The 19,250-nt window shown below is 36.6% G+C and overlaps 1 protein-coding gene and 1 long non-coding RNA gene across 3 annotated transcripts in view; one reads left to right on the top strand and one right to left on the bottom strand.

Moving 5' to 3' along the window:
• The window catches only part of PCF11 (PCF11 cleavage and polyadenylation factor subunit), a 24,368-nt gene extending 9,118 nt beyond the window's left edge, over positions 1–15,250 (top strand). The window contains exons 6-16 of one of the 2 annotated variants that reach the window (XM_025286243.3): positions 329–509; positions 616–1,099; positions 1,611–3,175; positions 5,034–5,133; positions 9,621–9,740; positions 10,246–10,351; positions 11,638–11,821; positions 12,328–12,483; positions 12,856–12,948; positions 13,530–13,565; positions 14,718–15,250. In XM_025286243.3, the coding sequence (XP_025142028.3) occupies positions 329–509; positions 616–1,099; positions 1,611–3,175; positions 5,034–5,133; positions 9,621–9,740; positions 10,246–10,351; positions 11,638–11,821; positions 12,328–12,483; positions 12,856–12,948; positions 13,530–13,565; positions 14,718–14,933 (3,241 nt within the window). In that variant the 3' untranslated portion in view covers positions 14,934–15,250. The remainder of the gene's footprint in view (positions 1–328; positions 510–615; positions 1,100–1,610; positions 3,176–5,033; positions 5,134–9,620; positions 9,741–10,245; positions 10,352–11,637; positions 11,822–12,327; positions 12,484–12,855; positions 12,949–13,529; positions 13,566–14,717) is intronic. The other variant, XM_006055637.4, reaches the window with a different exon arrangement.
• Positions 14,560–19,250, bottom strand: LOC112585146. The gene is made up of 2 exons (XR_006641123.1): positions 18,950–19,250; positions 14,560–17,469 (listed from the first exon to the last, which is right to left on the bottom strand). It is a non-coding gene; the product is annotated as an uncharacterized LOC112585146 (long non-coding RNA).

Raw genomic sequence — 19,250 nt, 5'->3', positions numbered from 1 at the left:
GGATAATGTTTACTGGGTGGTATAATTAGTACTCCCCCCTCCCCTTTAATTCTTAAAACCTTGTCAAGTTAAGTACCATTATTATTGCTACCTTACAGATAAACTGAAGTTTAGGAAGGTTAACTAATCTACCTAAGGTGGCACATCCAGGATACACAAGAATCAGTATTTATATCTGATTTTCCTGACTTCAGATCTTGTGCTCTTAATCATTGAATTAACTTGTATGATGTGTTCATTTTAACCAGATCCTATAAAGGATCTTTGAATATGGTCCTGAGTATTTAAGTATTTTTTATAAAGTAACATATTCCTTTTATGGTTTCAGTTTACAACAGGGTGATGAACATAGTAAAGCTCCTCATCTAAGGCATAGGGAGAGCTGGTCAAGCACTAAAGGAATCTTGTCACCTCGAGCCCCAAAGCCGCAGCATCGATTAAGTGTAGATGCCAATCTTCAGATTCCTAAAGAGTTAACTGTTGCAAGCAAAAGAGAATTACTTCAAAAGGTAGCTACCACACTCCCATGTAGTCATGATTCTCCTTTTGTCTGTAGCTTTTGTAAGTACTTTTTATATTTAAAATATTTGATTTCCTTTTATCATCCCTATGCAGACGAGTGAACGTTTAGCATCTGGTGAAATTACACAGGATGAGTTCCTTGTTGTTGTGCATCAAATACGACAGCTATTTCAGTATCAAGAAGGTAAACATAGATGCAGTGTACGGGATAGTCCTACAGAAGAAAATAAAGGTGGATTAAAAAAGAAACCTCTCTTATCTGATGCTGAATTAACCTACTATGAACATAAAGCAAAACTGAAAAGGACACAGGTTCAGCATTCATTTCCAAGACTTGATCTCTTAGATCCTGATATTTTTGACTACCCTTTGACTGATGCCTTGTTGTCTGGAATAGAATGTGAGCCAACCAAAAGTAAACATGCAAGTAGGAATAGTGGAGCACAGTTTGACAGAAAAGAACAATTTAGTGAAAGAGCAAGACGTCTTTCTCCTATATCTGGGAGTCGTACTTATGCTGAGAATCTTTCACCCCATGAGGGCCGGAGAAGACATGACGAGCAAGTCTCTTCTAAAGGTAGAAAAAGTTAAATCAGATTATACCTATTGAATCACACAGCAGTGAAGGGAAAATGAACAAGCTAAGTGGGGATGGATTTTTGTTCAGACTACTGCTTTGTTGTTTTGTTGCGGTTTTTTCCCTCAAAGGGGAGGGAGCTAATACTAAAAGGGTCAACTGTGTGTTAGGTACTTAATCTAGTAATCTGATGCATTCCTCACGGTGACCCAATGCAGTATGTATTATCCCCATTTTACAGATAGGAAACAAGACCAGAGAGGTTAAATAACTTGCTCTCAAAGTCAAATAATTAGTAAATTGTCTGGGGATTTTTTTTACCCCGGTGTGTTTGGTTCTAGAGGGCATTCTCTTAGCCGCTGCTTGTTGCTGTCTTTTCCCTCCCCTCTGATAGTGAGATAGTTATGGGTGTTTTTGAATAAACATTTACAAGAATATAGGAAGAAGATTTTAAGATAATTTGATATACATTATCAGATTCGGGGAAATAATTTTTTTTTCCTTTTAAAAGGTGTACGAGAAGAGCAGAGATCACCATTCAATGATCGTTTTCCACTTAAACGGCCTAGATATGAAGATTCAGATAAACCATTTGTAGATAGCCCTGCATCAAGATTCGCCGGCCTTGATACAAATCAGCGACTTACGGCTTTAGCAGAAGATAGACCATTATACGATGGACCTAGCAGGCCATCAGTAGCGAGAGATGGCCCAGCCAAGATGATTTTTGAAGGACCTAATAAATTAAGCCCTAGAATTGATGGACCTCCTACACCGGGTTCTCTTCGGTTTGATGGGTCACCAGGACAGATGGGGGGAGGTGGCCCTTTGAGATTTGAAGGACCACAAGGCCAGTTAGGAGGTGGGTGTCCTTTGAGATTTGAAGGTCCTCCAGGACCAGTCGGGACACCTCTGCGATTTGAGGGGCCGATTGGTCAAGCAGGAGGAGGTGGCTTCCGATTTGAAGGTTCCCCTGGTCTAAGGTTTGAGGGATCTGCAGGTGGTTTGCGATTTGAAGGACCAGGGGGCCAGCCTGTGGGCGGTCTCAGGTTTGAAGGACATCGGGGTCAACCTGTGGGTGGTCTGAGGTTTGAGGGACCTCATGGTCAGCCTGTGGGTGGACTTCGATTTGAGAATCCTCGAGGTCAGCCAGTAGGTGGACTTAGATTTGAGGGAGGTCATGGTCCATCAGGGGCTGCAATGAGGTTTGATGGACCTCATGGTCAGCCATCAGGTGGGATCAGATTTGAGGGCCCATTGTTACAGCAGGGAGTTGGGATGAGGTTTGAGGGCCCCCATGGTCAGTCAGTAGCTGGTATGAGGTTTGAAGGACAACATAATCAGCTTGGTGGGAACCTTAGGTTTGAGGGTCCACATGGTCAGCCAGGGGTTGGGATCAGGTTTGAAGGACCTTTAGTCCAACAAGGAGGTGGAATGAGGTTTGAGGGTCCTTCGGTCCCAGGAGGTGGCCTGAGAATCGAAGGACCTCTGGGTCAAGGTGGTCCGAGGTTTGAAGGTTGTCATCCTTTAAGGTTTGAAGGGCAGCCAGGTCAGTCATCACTCCTGCCTAGATTTGATGGATTACACGGTCAGCCAGGTCCTAGATTTGAAAGAACTGGTCAGCCAGGCCCACAGAGGTTTGATGGACCTCCTGGACAGCAGGTTCAACCAAGATTCGATGGTGTGCCTCAGAGATTTGAAGGACCACAACACCAGCAAGCATCAAGGTTTGATATTCCTCTTGGTCTTCAAGGCACACGATTTGACAATCATCCTTCACAGAGGCTTGAATCAGTATCTTTCAATCAGACTGGCCCATATAATGATCCACCTGGCAATGCTTTTAATGCCCCATCCCAAGGACTACAGTTCCAAAGACATGAACAAATGTTTGACTCACCTCAAGGACCAAATTTCAATGGACCACATGGCCCTGGAAACCAGAGTTTTTCCAATCCCCTTAACAGAGCTTCTGGACACTATTTTGATGAGAAGAATCTTCAGAGTTCTCAATTTGGAAACTTTGGCAATTTACCTGCTCCAATAACAGTAGGAAATATTCAGGCATCTCAACAGGTAAGTCTGTTATTCTAAAGTTACACGAACCATTTTTAATGTGTCTAGTGTTTGAGAAAGGTTTTTAGGATATAGTTTATGGGTTAAAGGGCTTTTAAAGATTTAATTTTTTTTAGTAAATTTTTGTTTTTGGAGGAAGTTTTTAGTGTACTTCAAAACCCCAACTGCTAGGAGAATGGGATGACAGTCTTTAGGAACTGAAATTTGTGATTTAAATCCAAAATTGATCTTAGTTCTTTCAGGATCTAGAGAACCCTCCCAATCTCCCTCCCCTTACCCCACAAAATCTTGTGTTTTTTTTTTTTTTAAAAAAGACTTGTTTTTTTAAGAGTCGTTTTAGGCTCACAGCAAAATTGAGCTATGAAGTATAGGAATTTCCCATATACCCCTTGCCCTTACATATGCATAGCCTCCCTGTTATGGCTTTTCATTTTATGGGTTGATTTTTATTTTTTTGGCTTCAAAGGTATGATTAAAGTATGATACAGTTGTGTGTGTTTCATAGACCTCTGCTACATTATACAACTGTTAAGCCTTCATAAGCTTTTAAATAACCATAAAGCTGATCTTATAGACTGTTCTTTGAGAACTTCCTTAGCCTGAGTTAGATAAATAAGAAAATCCAATTGTCCATGTTTTTATGGTCTGTAGTTCTTTTTCTTCCTCTATTTTTACTTTTTACCACCTTTCTGTCATTCCAGTCAAATAGAGTTGTTTGATGTTAACTTGTTCTGCATATATTTTAAAATGCACATTGAAATAATGTTAAAGCATATGCTTATAATTTGTGGTTAATTAGGTTGATGTTAATGACTATTATTGTTTGCCTGTTCAAATTCTCCAGGGCTAGAATTACTTTTTTCCAGGTACTGACACTTTCTTACTAGGATGAATTTATTTATACTAGTAACATTGCATGGAAGAAAGTCTAAAACAAGAAAGCTTTTAAAGCATGTTATAAGCATCATTGTTAGAAAGCAGCCTTCTGTCCATATCCAGTGGCTTGAGAAAACAATTGGCCTCCTTAGATTTACGCTATTACCTGTTCTTAAATGATACTGTAATCAATAAGATACTCTAGAATGGGACTTGACTTAGTCTTGTTCCTACATTATACAGAATTGATGGGGGTTTCATACATAAGAAAAAATACATACCACTAAGGGTTCAGAGGAATCCTGAACAAGGCTTATAAATGAATATTTGTTTATATAGTAGCAGTATGCAGATGTCCTACCTCACTCTTGAGTACAATACAGTATTTGTATGCATATACAGTTCTTGTTTCATGGCTGTTTTATTTTTTAACAGTCCCCTAAAATTTTTACAGACTACTTTGTAACTCAAAGTTTGATGGCTAACAACGTGATCATAAAGCAGTTCAGATTGCTAATTAAAGCAGGCTCCTGAAATCTGTAAGGAAGTCAGGTCAGGAGTTCTGGCCTCAGCTCTGATATTTACTGGCCATTATGATTCTATATAGGTCACATATCTGCATGTCAGCTTTTCTGTTTGTAAAATAAGAGAATGCGCTGGCAAGGTAAACTGATTGTAAGGTCACACAGTTCGCTGGTTGCTGGCCACCTTAAGTTTGCAGGGTATCTTAAACTTCAAAGAACTTTCACATCCATTCTCAGTTTCTTACAATTCTATGAAAAATCTAAGGGAAGGTATTACTGCTTTTTATAGAAAGCCTTAGAAGTGAATGAACTAGTCAGGTCATACTTTCACATCTTCATTATCATAAAAACCTGGCCTTATGATATCTGTGACTATTTTAATGTATTGGTAATTTGAATGTTAAGATTTTAGTTAAAATAGAGAAAAAACATTCTTAAAACCAAGATTTTTCTTAAAGGTTCTGACTGGTGTTTCTCAGCCAGTAGCATTTGGCCAAGGACAGCAATTTTTGCCAGTTCATCCACAAAATCCTGGAGCATTTGTTCAGAATCCTTCAGGTATGTTAACTTTCTGAGCTTTGTGTTTCTCAAAAGACAAATAATTATTGTTTGATTGAATAGCTACCTTGTCAGTTTTAGAAGATGACAATTTTGAGAGGGCATGTGCAATTTAGAGAAATTTAATGTGACTGGAATGTTTTGCTTCCTTTCTTTGCTTGTTTGCATTGTTGATGTGTTTTCACATTAATCCCCTTTACAACTATAGATGGTTAGCCAGGATTGATAGACCACAAAAAAGAGGGAAGGAGTTCTGTTAGGTGGCAGCTAGAGGTTGGGATAGGAATGTGACAGTTGTGTTGAGATAAAATGAAATCAGTGACAAATCTCAGAAGTCTTAGTTATTTGATACTTTGAATTTTTGTTTTGTGTGTATGTGATGATCCAGTAAACATTAAGTGAATACTGGGGACATCACGTTATAAGTTGATTCATTTATATGTCTTTATGAATGCTCAAGTAATAACTGTACACAACATGCTGAAAGAGAAGTAGAAAAACACTTCTGTGATTTCCTAGATGTCCATGATAAGCATCTATGGGGTGAAGCATAACAGTGTTATGAATACAATAACAATAGTAGATACTGAGGCTTTAAAAATTAATTTTAGGGAATTCCCTGGTGGTCCGGTGGTTAGGACTGTGCACTTGCACTGCTGAAGGCCTTGGGTTCAATTCCTCGTAAGGAAACCAAGATCCTGCAAGCCACATGATGCAGGCAAAGAAAAAAGAAAAAGTTTTAGTTTTAATAGGTGAAAATGGAAATATGTAAATAAGAATTGCCGTGAAGTCAATGTACTGAGAGCTAACTTAACCAAATTGTAGTGGTACTTGCTTTATTTCTGAATCATTAAAACAGCCATTTTCAGAAACATGGTCTAGCGTGCTTCTATTAAGGGTACAAATTTAGAGTTTTCAAAAAGTTCTGAAGTAATGAGTAAAGTCCTAGCCAAGCTCTAGTTTATGGATTAATTATTAAACTGTATCATCACAAGAAACTAAATTAATTTGAAAACATTTTGCTTTTAATTGCTAGACTGACAGGATTAGTATTTTCTTATTTTCACATAATGAAAAGGGAAGGAAAAAATTAGGATTCTAGAGTCAAAAGAGCAGGGATAGAACCTCTCTACTCTGCTGCTATACATGTATGTAGGCAGAGTTCATATAAGCAAATAGCCTCTCTGGGCTTCATTCAGATTTTTCCTCTGTAGATAGGATGTGATAAACATCAGGATTTGCCTGGGAATCTTATTTTTTTCAGAGAATCAAATGAGATAGCATATGCAAAAGTACTTTGTGACTTGTAAAGTGCTATATTAGTGTATTTTCCTTGAGAACTCAGTTTTTCTTGTTGAGTGGAGGGTTTGTTATATTGGAGTTGGTAGCATGAGATAGTGTGCAACAACTGTAAATTTTGCTCTTTTTTGTAGGAGATAATATACAGAACCTGTCAGTGTTCTTTTGCTTTAACAGCCTTAGGGTGCTGATATATACAGGGCATGGCAATGTCACAGAGGAAATCACATCTTATATCCTGGGTTGGAGGTTATTGAATATGTTAGATATGCCTGCCTTCTTCATTTTACTTAAAGAGATAGGAAAAGTATTCAGTGTTTGGCTTCTCTCAAGGTCTTTTTCTCAAGATTTAAAACCTTTTTTTCCTTGTAGTAAACATACTCATGTTCATTTAGTCATTCAAACAAATATTGATCATTTGCTGTATGCTAGGCATTGTGCTGGGAGTAGGCAATGGCACCCCACTCTACTCTTGCCTGGAAAATCCCATGGACGGAGGAGCCTGGTGGGCTGCAGTCCATGGGGTCGCTAAGAGTCGGACCTGACTGAGCGACTTCACTTTGACTTATCACTTTCATGCATTGGAGAAGGAAATGGCAACCCACTCCAGTGTTCTTGCCTGGAGAATCCCAGGGACGGGGGAGCCTGGTGGGCTGCCGTCTATGGGGTCGCACGGAGTTGGACATGACTGAAGCGACTTAGCAGCAGTAGCAGCAGCAGGCGTTGTGCTAGGATAATTTTAATAAGGTTTATCCTTCTAAGAGCTTTATAGTGTAGCAGGATCTGTAGATTGTTTTTTTTATTTAAATAGTCGTTCAGTTACATCTATCGGTTGATAAACTGGACATCATCATTGGGTACCCAAGTTTGAAATTCCAGGTCTGTTCTGAGAATCACCTCTTATTCCTGTTTCTAAATGCACAGAAAAGTAAATCTGAGACTGTCAAAGCTTCTTTTTGTTTTCTGTGTTTTTTTAAAAAATTATATTTTAGAGGTGTACAATAGAGTGATTCATAATTTTAAAAAGTTTTGCTCCATTTATAGTTATTGTAAAATATTTACTATATTCCCTGCATTGTACAAATATATTGCTGAGTTTATTTTATACCTGATAGTTTGTACTTCCTAACCCTTTACCCTCTATATTTATATTGCCCTTTCCTTCTTCCCTCTCCCAACTAGTCACCACTAATTTGTTCTCTTGTGTTCTCTTCTTTTTTTGTTATATTCACTAGTTGTATTTTTTAGATTCCACATGTAAGTGATACAGTATTTGTCTTTCACTGACTTATTTCATTTGGACTGTTTTTCTTTAAACAAATATTATATATACTGCCAAATACCTCAGTGCCTTAATAATATTAATTCATTTAATCCTTATAACAACCTCCGGTAGGAACAATTATCATTACACTTTTATAAGTAAAGTAAACTGAGGCACAGATAAGCAACTTAGCATGTAACACAACCAGAAAGTGGAATTTCTAGGTAGAATCCCAGGAGTCTGATTCCTGGCTCTTTTTCCTACAGTTCATGTTCTTGATCACTAAACTTGGCTGCTGGCAGACATGTGATCAGCTAGTTAGGATTCCTAGACATAAATAACTAATTCTAATGAAATGTAAATGTTAAACTAGTGTGTGAAATGGCTGTTGTAATTGACTTGTTCATGCAGTCAGACGTTTCAACAGACATTAATTAGCCTACTGTACACACGGCACTGTGCTACATGTAAAGAGTGTGTGCATGGTAAGTTGCTTCAGTCGTGTCCAATTCTGTGTGACCCTATGGATTATAGCCTGCCAAGCTCCTCTGTCCATGGGATTTCCCAGGCAAAAATACTGGAGCGGGTTGCCATTTCCTTCTCCAGGGGATCTTCCTGGGATCGAACCCACATCTCTTAGATATCCTGCGTTGGCAGCCAGGCTGTTTACCACTAGCACCACCTGGTAAAGAGTACGCAGCGGTTAAGGGCAGAGATGATGTATGGTATTGTGGTGGTGGTTCAGTTGCTAAGTCGTGTCCGACTCTGTGACCCGTGGACTGCAACATGCCAGGCTTCGTCCTTCACGGTCTCCCCGAGTTTGCTCACATTTATTGTATTGTGGATGCAAATTGAATTTCTCCCATTAAGAGGAATTTTTAGTGGTTCAGAACTGTTGTGTAAAGGTGTGGTAAATAAGATGGATAGTAATGGTATACAAACATATTAAAATACTGTCTTTTATAATTGAGTTAAGGAAATTAGAACTTAGCCAAATATGGAATTTGATTCATTGCTTGCCAGTGAGCTTAAGGAGAATATTATTATTCTTGTTTCATTTATTCAAATTATTGGAGCTTCAGTAATTTACCTCTTCAGCAGTAGTTTGAACTGCTTTCCCAGGGCAGTGATTAAGTACAGGTCAGAGGGGTAGGTATATTCTGAGCCCTATGGCTCATCTCCCTGCATTAGTTCCCCTGGGTAGTTATGGGGAGGCGGGGGAGTTGGGGAGCTGGGCAGGAGTACTTCTGTTTAGGCTCTGGTTATTTTTTTTTCCTCTTGGAAATCTCTACTAAGAGATGGTAGCCTACTTCATCTGTATAAGATGACCTTTCCCAATATAGTTAGGTGAAGAACAGAGAATTGAAAGGGTGAAAAGTTGGATCTAGAGGTGTGGTGCTACATTGCATAGAAGAAAGCATTAAGCTTTCTGTACTCGGTCTTTCTTTGGCATGGATTAATTGGGCAACAGTGGGTAATACTGGTTTAATACACGAAAGTGAAAGTGTTAGTCGGTCAGTTGTGCCTGACTCTTTGCAGCCCCATGGACTGTAGCCTGCCAGGCTCCTCTGTCCTTGGGATTCTCTAGGCAAGAATACTGGAGTGGGTTGCCATGCCGTCCTCCAGGGGATCTTCCTGACTTAGGAACTGAACCTGGTCTCCTGCACTGTAGGCAGGTTCTGTCTGAGCCACCAGGGAATGTCCTTTTAAATATTTGTGGTTTCAGTATTTGTCCTAAATAGATTTTTAAGAGGTGATGATTTGCTGACGTAAATTGCAAAGTACATTTTTAGGAGTTTTGATAATTACACTGATCTTAACATTTTTTCAAAGTTAATATTGATAGGATATCTTAAAAAAAACTTTAAAAATGTTTAGTATAGTTTGCCTCTGTTCTACTTTTAAGAGTGTTATTTTTTTAAAGGAGCCCTGCCTAAGGCTTATCCTGATAATCATCTCAGTCAGGTGGATGTAAATGAATTATTTTCAAAACTGCTAAAAACAGGAATTCTCAAATTGTCCCAGCCTGATTCAGCTACAACACGTAAGTATGGATCTGTAATTCATCTACACAAAGCTTAAGTTACAAAGACATATGATATAAAATGATATGTTCTATGATAGAGTTCTTACAATAATTGAATTCTTAGGTATACTTTGTTTTTTGAAAATTAAATATAACTGGTTTATAATGAAACTTAAAAATTTTCTAACATGGAACTGTTACCTTTATAGTGGACATTGTATCAGTTAACAAATATTCCTGCAAATACCATGTGCAGACTTTTTTCTAGTTGTTCTATATTATTTTAGCCTATAAAAATAGACTATTAATGAGTTTCATAAAGATTGACTTTCAACAGATCAAACATAATATCACTTATCAAAATAAATAATTGTATTAGGTTCCTTGGCCAGTAAACCTAAGATCAGAAGCCCTGAGTAGACAGGATGGGGTTCTCCATATGCTTTTAACACCCTAATGTTCCCCTATAAAGAATACATGGAAACTGGTATTTAGAAATTTGTTTTTTTTTTTTCAATTGAAGAAGTAAATGAAGTTGCTGCTCAGCCCCCTGCTGAGGAGGAGGAAGATCAAAATGAAGATCAAGATGTTCCAGATCTTACCAATTTTACAATTGAAGAATTAAAACAGTATGTAATTTAGTTTTCTGATTTTTCTCAGGTAAAAGGGACGGTGACTTTGCAACAGTGGTTATTGTCATTAGTGCCATTCATCTTACCCCTCTTACTGTTTTATAGCAAGTATAAGGAGATTGAGTATTAGGTATTAGTAAGTCACTCATGTCTTCCTTTACCTTTATTTTCTCCTAATCATAACTTTTTTTCTTTACTGCTATTCTTGCTTTTGAAGTTAAGAAAATGAGATTTTTATAGGCTGATATTTAAAAAATTAAAACTTTTCATTTTACAGAAATAAAATCAAGAAAATAAAGTTACCTACAATTCCCACTTTACTGATAACCAGTGTTAACATTTGGTGCATATATTTTCATTTTTTTACTGCCTATATTACTTACATAAAATCATTTACAGATTTATTAGATTTAGATTTATTAGATTAGATTTAGATTACAGCTTTATTAGATTAAGAGCAACTTCTTAAAAAAAAAATAGAACTGATTTAGTACATTTCTTGATTTATCCCATTTAGACAATTTCTTGACTTCCTGAAAGTGAAGACTTAGTTAGGTCTTCTGCTGTCCTACCAGCTCTCCCCTATATAGTTATTAAACCATTTCTCATTACATTTTTATTCAGTAGTAATATTATGCCTCTAAATATTTTGTTTTCTGGTATATAGAATACTAGTGTACTATGCTTTGCTTTATTCTATTATTTTAAAACGTTTTTGGAGTTTTTAATGGCCTGTTTGTTCACTTGTTCTGCATTCCTATTTCTTTCCAAATAGGGAGCCCAGAATTTAACAAAAACTGATTATTGCTGACCTCAGTTTCTCCTTCCCTATTCTTTAGACCAGGGTGGGACAGTTGAGTTATTCAAAACTGTGAAGTTCTAGAAAGGTGAACCTGAATTGTTCTGCTATATCCACCTTGATACTGACATTAATTGAAGAATAGGCCAAGTCTTGCCTTATTAGTGGGCCAGTGATCATTCCATTATTTGCTAGAGGGAAATAAGTAACTGAGCCAGGTCTATTAAGAGGGTAGACTCCATGTTCCAAAATTTAACCACCAGTAAGGTAAAGACAGTCAGTGATACAATACTAGAGAATATTATTGATCTTTGGATAGTAAGTCTCAACCAGCTCTTGGCTGAAACGTTATTTTGTCACATAATAATGGCTTCACCATTATTAAAATGTGGAAAATTGAAGTACTTATAACTGCCTTTTTTTTTTAAAGGCCATTAAGCCATGTTATAAAAACTAAAAATTATTTCTGTATTTTTCAAAATAGACGTTATGATAGTGTTATAAATCGACTGTACACTGGTATTCAGTGTTATTCCTGTGGAATGAGGTTTACAACATCACAGACAGATGTATACGCAGATCACTTGGACTGGCATTATCGACAAAATAGAACTGAAAAAGATGTAAGCAGAAAAGTCACTCACAGACGTTGGTACTACAGTTTAACAGTAAGTAATTCATGTGCCTCTGAACTTCTAGCCTTTAAATTCTATCATTCTAAAAGTAAATTAAGTAATTGATGAGTACTAGTGAATTTTTTGAATAAAATTTGACCCCTAGAATATAAAATCTTTTTAATTAAAAAAAATTTTTTTGAAGAGTATGTATTTGCTTGTATTAGAGTAGAACACAGGTTTGTTCCAGCTCTAAAATTTCAAGGTTCCATGACTGATTTTTTTTTTTTTTTTTTTTGGTACATTGTAAATGAAATTTATTTTACTTGCATAAATAGTTGTAACTGTAGAGGTAGTGGAATGTTGATACTAAGATAGTAATTGTTCATTAGTTGCTTTATGTTGTCTATTAGTTATGGGGCTCATAGAGATGACAAAATTTTAAATAACCAATATTAAAGTATATTGTAGAAGAATGAACTTTTTATATTGAAACGGCATTATATTGAAGGTGTTAAGAATTTAGAAACAGATGAATATACTCTTTAATTCTTTTTAAGGACTGGATAGAATTTGAGGAAATAGCTGATCTGGAAGAACGTGCAAAGAGCCAGTTTTTTGAAAAGGTACACGAAGAAGTTGTACTCAAAACTCAGGAGGCTGCTAAAGAAAAGGAGTTCCAAAGTGTACCGGCTGGACCAGCAGGAGCAGTCGAGGTAAAAGGGAAACATTAAATTTTCTATCTCTGGTCATTGCCTTTCACTTCCTTTAAGTAAATAACCATAAACATATAACTTTATTTACATCCTTCTTTTAATGAATTTAAGATTTCTTGTAAGCTTTACTCTTCTGTGTTTTTCTTGAGTTTGGTTTTGTATTTTATACAAAAGTGAGAGCAGTGAAATGTTAACTATTTTTCATGGAAGAATGCAAAATTCTTAGGTCTTATTTTGTATTATATATTTGAACGTTGTTTAAATTTGCAGAAAACTCATTTTCTCCACGTAACAAAATGTTTGCTTATTTTTACTTAATGGGATTAAATGTGTTGTTATATAAACTTCATTTTTATATGATTCTATTTTTAGAGTTGTGAAATCTGTCAAGAGCAATTTGAACAGTACTGGGATGAAGAGGAGGAGGAATGGCATTTAAAAAATGCTATTAGAGTAGATGGAAAGGTAATTTTCAGCTCTTTATGATGTACTTTATAAGGAAGTGTTAAGATTTAAAAATTTTTAATTTTGTAGGGATAGTTCTACTCTGAAAGAAAATTGTTTTTGTTTTATGGTTTTTAATAAAAGCAGTATTTCTTAAGTATTAGACTTTAGGGAGTCACAGTATTTGAGATGGAAGGCATTTTACCAATCGTCTGGTCTTGTACTCATTTTATAAAAGAGGTTGCCTAACTAGTTAATGATAAATCCAGCACTAGGTCTTCTGAGTCTAGCTAGTCTTCTGCTTAATCACACTATTTTGATATGAAATTATATTTCATCATCAAAACTCATATATTAACTAGTTTACTATACCATGTTAACTAAATATACAAAGGAAGCTTTAAGAAAAATCAGAATGAAAATTTTATCTGTTTTTCTGACCAAATGATTTTCTTTGCCTTTCCAAAGATAGTTTACCTTCTGGTTTAAATTTAAAAAGAAAATTTTGTCAGAATAGTCCATTAGAAATGAGTATGCATGCATGTGAATACTTAATTCTTTTTGTTAACAATAGAATTAATAACTTTTTGTTTTTGCTTCAGATTTATCATCCATCATGTTATGAAGATTATCAAAATGTAAGTTCTTTTTGGTTACTCTTTGTTCTCATTTACACTGACAAATTTTATTTTTTGCATCTCAACATTGTTAATTTTGATATGTTGAGCTGTTAGATTTGATGGAGCATTTAGGTTGTTCACTAAATATTGGTGATAGATTGATATGGTCTGTTGAGATTGTGTGTCATTTTCCTTGCATTCTTTTCGTTTGAATCTTGATCTTACTACAGCATTAGGCCTAGAGAAATGTGAGGAAGACTAAAAATGAGGTTCATGATGGTAATAATATTGAACAAGTTATAGGTCACATTTACTTCTTTTATATACCCTACTCAGCCACGTAATGTAGGAATAATTTTTAAATTATCATATATGAATTATGAAAAGACATCAGTATATTGACTTTAGAAGTTCAAATTTTCATATTTGTAGAGTGACCATTTTTTTAAAAAAACTAAACAGTGAAACATATTCTCAGTGAATATGTTTCACAGGTTCAAGGGGCAGTTTGGAAGATATACTTAGGTCACCAAAAGATTAAACTTCACAGGATGTTTTGATGGTTTGGGAGGATTTTTTAAAAATCCTCAGAGTATTTGAAACTAGGAGTCACAAATTGCAGGATATATGTAGGGGGTTATGCTGCTGCTGCTAAGTCGCTTCAGTCGTGTCCGACTCTGTGCGACCCCAGAGACGGCAGCCCACCAGGCTCCCCCGTCCCTGGGATTCTCCAGGCAAGAACACTGGAGTGGGTTGCCATTTCCTTTTCCAATGCATGGAAGTGAAAAGTGAAAGTGAAGTTCAGTCGTCTGACTCTTAGCAACCCCATGGACTGCAGCCCACCGGGCTCCTCCGTCCATGGGATTTTCCAGGCAAAAGTTCTGGAGTGGGGTGCCATCGAGGGTTAAAATATAGAAACATGTCTAATCATTTAATCAACTTCTTTTGGCCTCATGACTGCTTTTCTTACCTTATCTCATTACTTGAGTAGATATCAAGTGCTCAGTATACATTCTAATTGGCTGCCTTTATGGCATGTTTTGCAGGACAGCAGGGTTTTCAAATTACATTTGGTATATGTATGTTTCATTGCCCATAAAAGGGTCTTATAAAACTAAATGTCATTTAATGTGATATTTATCGGTACTTAAAGGGTTTTTCATTTTGTAGACATCTTCATTTGATTGTACACCATCTCCCAGCAAGACACCAGTTGAAAATCCCTTGAATATTATGTTGAACATTGTCAAAAACGAATTGCAGGAACCCTGTGAAAGTCCCAAAGTTAAGGAAGAACGAACTGATACTCCACCAGCTTGCACAGAGGAAAGCATAGCAACAGCCACTGAAATTAAAACAGAAAATGATACAGTCGAGTCAGTTTAAATAAAATGAGAAAGGTATGTTTTTCTTTTTTAAAAAAAAAAAAGCTGCTGTTGAAATCTAGAAGGTGAAGAAATTTTTATGTATATATAGACATATCTATATAAATTGTCTAGCTGGGGCAGGGCCTTCAGCTATCATTTGGTTAATAAATACATTTTAGTATTTGCATTTCCTACTGCCTGCACAGTTTCAGGTGCTTGTTGTGTGAAAGTTCTGTAGATGTGTGCAAATTTAACAAAATGAAATTGTATGTGTAAAAATGTACGATTTTCACTTGTGAAACTGTAAATTATAAATAAAAAAATATTTTTGCTATCCATGGAGTGTAATATTTATGCACACCATCAAATAAAGACAGTGTTTCTGTACTTTTTATTGGGCGAAAATGGAATTAAACAGCAACCTCAACATAAGATGTTTTTCCAGCAGCTTCCCATGATTAAAGCAAAGTCTGAATAACTTTTATTCTTCAAAAGGGGGTTGTGACGCGAGCACTGCAGGACTTTTCTCAAATTGAAAAGGCAGATTTGAAAAAAAATTTTTAAACGAAATAGGACATATTTGCATATCTATCTATGTATGTATCTCCAGCTAGAGAGAACCATCCAGATGTCCATTTTTGAAAAGTACCTAATGAAGCAACTTTTATTCTTGGACACTGATGCCCTCAAAAGATTAACAAATATATTTAAGTACTAAAGGTGATTTTTTTTTTAAATGACATTTTTCAGATTTGTCAATTTAATGCAGATGAACGTATTTCTATTTTAAGTTACAGGGGAATCTGTAAGAATGTTAATTTGAAACATGGTTAACCTTTTTTCCTTTGTTGGTTTTGACTGAATTAGATGGATGCCATGACATGTTAATATTCATACATGTAATAAATAGAATGATGAAGAAACTCCAGTTTGTATCTCTTTATTTCTTGAGTGCCTTCAGAAAGTGATTTCCTTTTCCTTTGTCTTTCATCACTCTGTTCTTTAAAACATGAAGAAGGCACTTGCTATGAGCTGGGCACTCTGAGATGCAAGATTAATCTTTTCTGCCATCTACTGGAGGAGACAGACTATTATAAAACAACAAAGGTCCGTGTTTAGCACTTATTATATGGTAGGCACTTATATGGTAGGTATATTACATATACTCTGATGGTTACAAATAATTCTAAATGGTAGATGGTATTTTCACTTTACAGATGAAATTAAATCCTTCATTTATGAAGTTGTAGAGTAAACCTAGCTTTGTTTCACTTCATTTCATACTATTTCTGCAATTTACAAAAATACCCTAAGACAACAGGCACACCAAACTATCTGAAGGTTGGTTAAGGAAGACTTTGTATGCTGAGGTGGTAGAATCTGAGGGCAAACTACAGTCCACAGTGGGTAGGAGGCAAGGGTATCTATGAAGAATGAGCAGCAGATGTGAAGGCTTGAAAACGCTTCATGTTTGTATTACACTGATGACCACAGGAGCCACTAGAAATTTTAAGCAGAGGCGATATCCTATCTACATCCTAGGCTGGTCTTCATTTTTAAAGAATAAAGTGAATAAAAATTGAAAGAGATTTGTAGTAAATGCAGTGGGGGGGGGTCCAGTGAGAAAACTCGTCTCCACTACATTTGAGACAAACATTTATGATTTGCGAGAGATAAAACATATTAATATGTTGTATGAACAATGTCATGGAAGAAATGCTGCAGTCTGAATCTAAAAATGTAGGCCAAGACTTCATGTGCCTTTTTGGGGGACGACCATCCATAGCTTTTATCAAATGCTTATAAGTATGTCACAGTCGAGGAAGGGGACATTCAAACCTACATATGTATCAAGAATATTCAGGGAACATTAAAGACTCATAGGTGGGAAGGTGAGAAATAACCACAACTGAAGAAATAAAAACCAGCAACTGGGAAATTTTTTTTTCAGATAGGTAGTCCAAAAGGTCAAATACAGAAAAATTAAGAGGTATCCCCTACTGACTGAATAACAGTTGAGTATGGGTGAGAGGTGACAAAAAGTTGCTATTCTATGAAATTTAACTAGAGATTTGACTGTAGTTATATAAACAGATGTTAGCACTTAGTTTACTAACGGAACTCACTGGAGAGAGAGACTGAAGACGGAAATGATGGAGAGACCAGTCTCAGCTGGAAAGAGATGTGGCAGAATAGCACAAGAGGACTTAGAATGGAGGAAGGACAGTATTTCTCCTAGATACTCACAGGTATCTGCAAGTGAAGTTGAAAATTCAGTTCCTAGTTTTTGATGCAGATGTCAGGTAGTGACTTAGAAGGATGGCCCTTCAACTTGGCTGTGCATTAGAATCATGGTGAATGCTAAGAAGAGACTGCTTACCTCCAGTCTTACTTAGTAGATTCTCAGAGACACCTCTAATACGTAAACAGCTCCAGTTACACCAAAACCAATGTTCTATGTCGATTACATCCCCATTAAAAAGCTGTATAGTTAATTCTAGTAAACAGCCAGATCTGACAACTGATCTAGCAATCAGCAGCGCCTACTTTTTTGCCTGTTAAGAAAATGGAAAAGAGTTACACATACCATTAGGAACTAGAACCATTACTCTACACAACAGAGTATAGCAAGGAAAGCTAAAGGAGGCCCCAGGGAAGATGGAATGTTATCTTTTTTTTTTTTTGGTCCTGCCTCACAGCATGCAGGATGTTAGTTTCCAGATCAGGGATCGAACTTGTGCCCCTTGCAGTGGAAGTACAGAGTCTTAACCACTGGACTGCCAGGGAAGTTCCTGGAGTACTGTCTTGAAATAGAGTTGGAAGTTTGTTTGAAGAAATAAAAGGAATACTTCATTGTTTATACCCTCTTTACAATATCCTCTGATTTTAACATAATTTACCTACTTTTAACTTCCAACTTTCATGTTCTGTAAAATACTACAAAGTAATTTGTTATTCAGCTAACAATAAGCTTTGGGGAGAAAAATAAGGACCTCATTATATATTAAAAACATAACAAAATAATGATATCAAGTGTGTTGAATCTAAAAGATAAAACTAGTAAACAACAAAAACAATTTACAAATATAGGACTAGTAGTTACCAGTGGGGAAGTGGGAAGGGGAAGAAGCAAGGTAAGAGTAAGGGATTCAGAGGTACAAAACCTATGTATACAGTCAACTACAAGCAAATACTGCACAGCACAAGGAATATGGCCAACCAACATTGACAGTAACTATAAATGAAATATAACCCTTACCACAAAAACTGTACATCACTGTTATACATCTAACACCAAATGTCAAATATACCTCAATTAAAAAAAAAACAACTAAAGGTTCTCAGAATAGTTCAACCTAAAATAGACAATTTTAGATTTTCATTGTATTTTCCTGGATGGCTTTCTTTATGCCTAGTTAGCACTCATTGAATGCTTTGATGGGTTTATTCAGAATATTCAGAAAGATAGAATAAGGTCTCTAGGCATTGTCTGCAAATGGAAAGATCTAGCTGACTCAAGAGGAGGCAGTCTGGAGGTGGAGATGGAAAATCAGGTAACTGTCAAGAACAGCCTGAACTTCTACTGTTGGAGTAGGAATTTTCCTCAATCCTATATGGGGTCAGCTCTCTGAAATAATGGGCACTGCTGGGCAGGTGGGGAAGGACAAGTTACAGAATAAGAGCAAAAAAGCACCCATGGGGCAGCCCAGTGAGGGTTTAGAGGGGAGCACCAAAGGGAAGCCAAGAGGGTGTAAAGGCAGAAAGCAGAGATGGTTTCCAAAACCCACTTAATTCTTGTCCTGGGGTTGGCCCTACTCCCTCCTGTAGAACTAGATGGAAAGAGTTCGTTTACAGAGGATTAGAGGAACAACCTGCCTTATCACCTCACTTTGCAAAAAATGAGATAGCCAATTTTACTTGTAACCACAAATTTCCTACTTACAAAGGGTTCTGATTCTCTGGAATGCCGATACCCACTTCAGTGTTCTGAAATGTTTCACTTGAGAAACTTCCTTCAGTTAGTCCCTCACTTACCTTGAAATCCTGTGGTTTTATACAGCTGGCCTATTTCATTAAAATTGCTCTCCTGAGTATTATCAATGACTCCTTGCTAAAAACAGCGTCCTCTTAGCCTCTTAATCATTCTTGGCTCATATACTTAAAAGTTTGCTTTATGTAAGAGTGCATGTTTTCCTGTGCTTCCTAATTTTACTTGAAAGTGAAAGTGAAGTCACTCAGTCCTGTTGGACTCTGCGACCCCATGGACTGTAGCCTACCAGGCTCCTCCCTCCATGGGATTCTCCAGGCAAGAGTACTGGAGTGGGTTGCCATTTCC

The sequence above is a fragment of the Bubalus bubalis genome, chromosome 5, assembly GCF_019923935.1.
Source record: "Bubalus bubalis isolate 160015118507 breed Murrah chromosome 5, NDDB_SH_1, whole genome shotgun sequence".
NCBI classification, from domain to species: domain Eukaryota; kingdom Metazoa; phylum Chordata; class Mammalia; order Artiodactyla; family Bovidae; genus Bubalus; species Bubalus bubalis.
The sequence above is the reverse complement of the archived record's forward strand: the minus strand, read 5'-3'. Positions and strand labels throughout refer to the sequence as shown.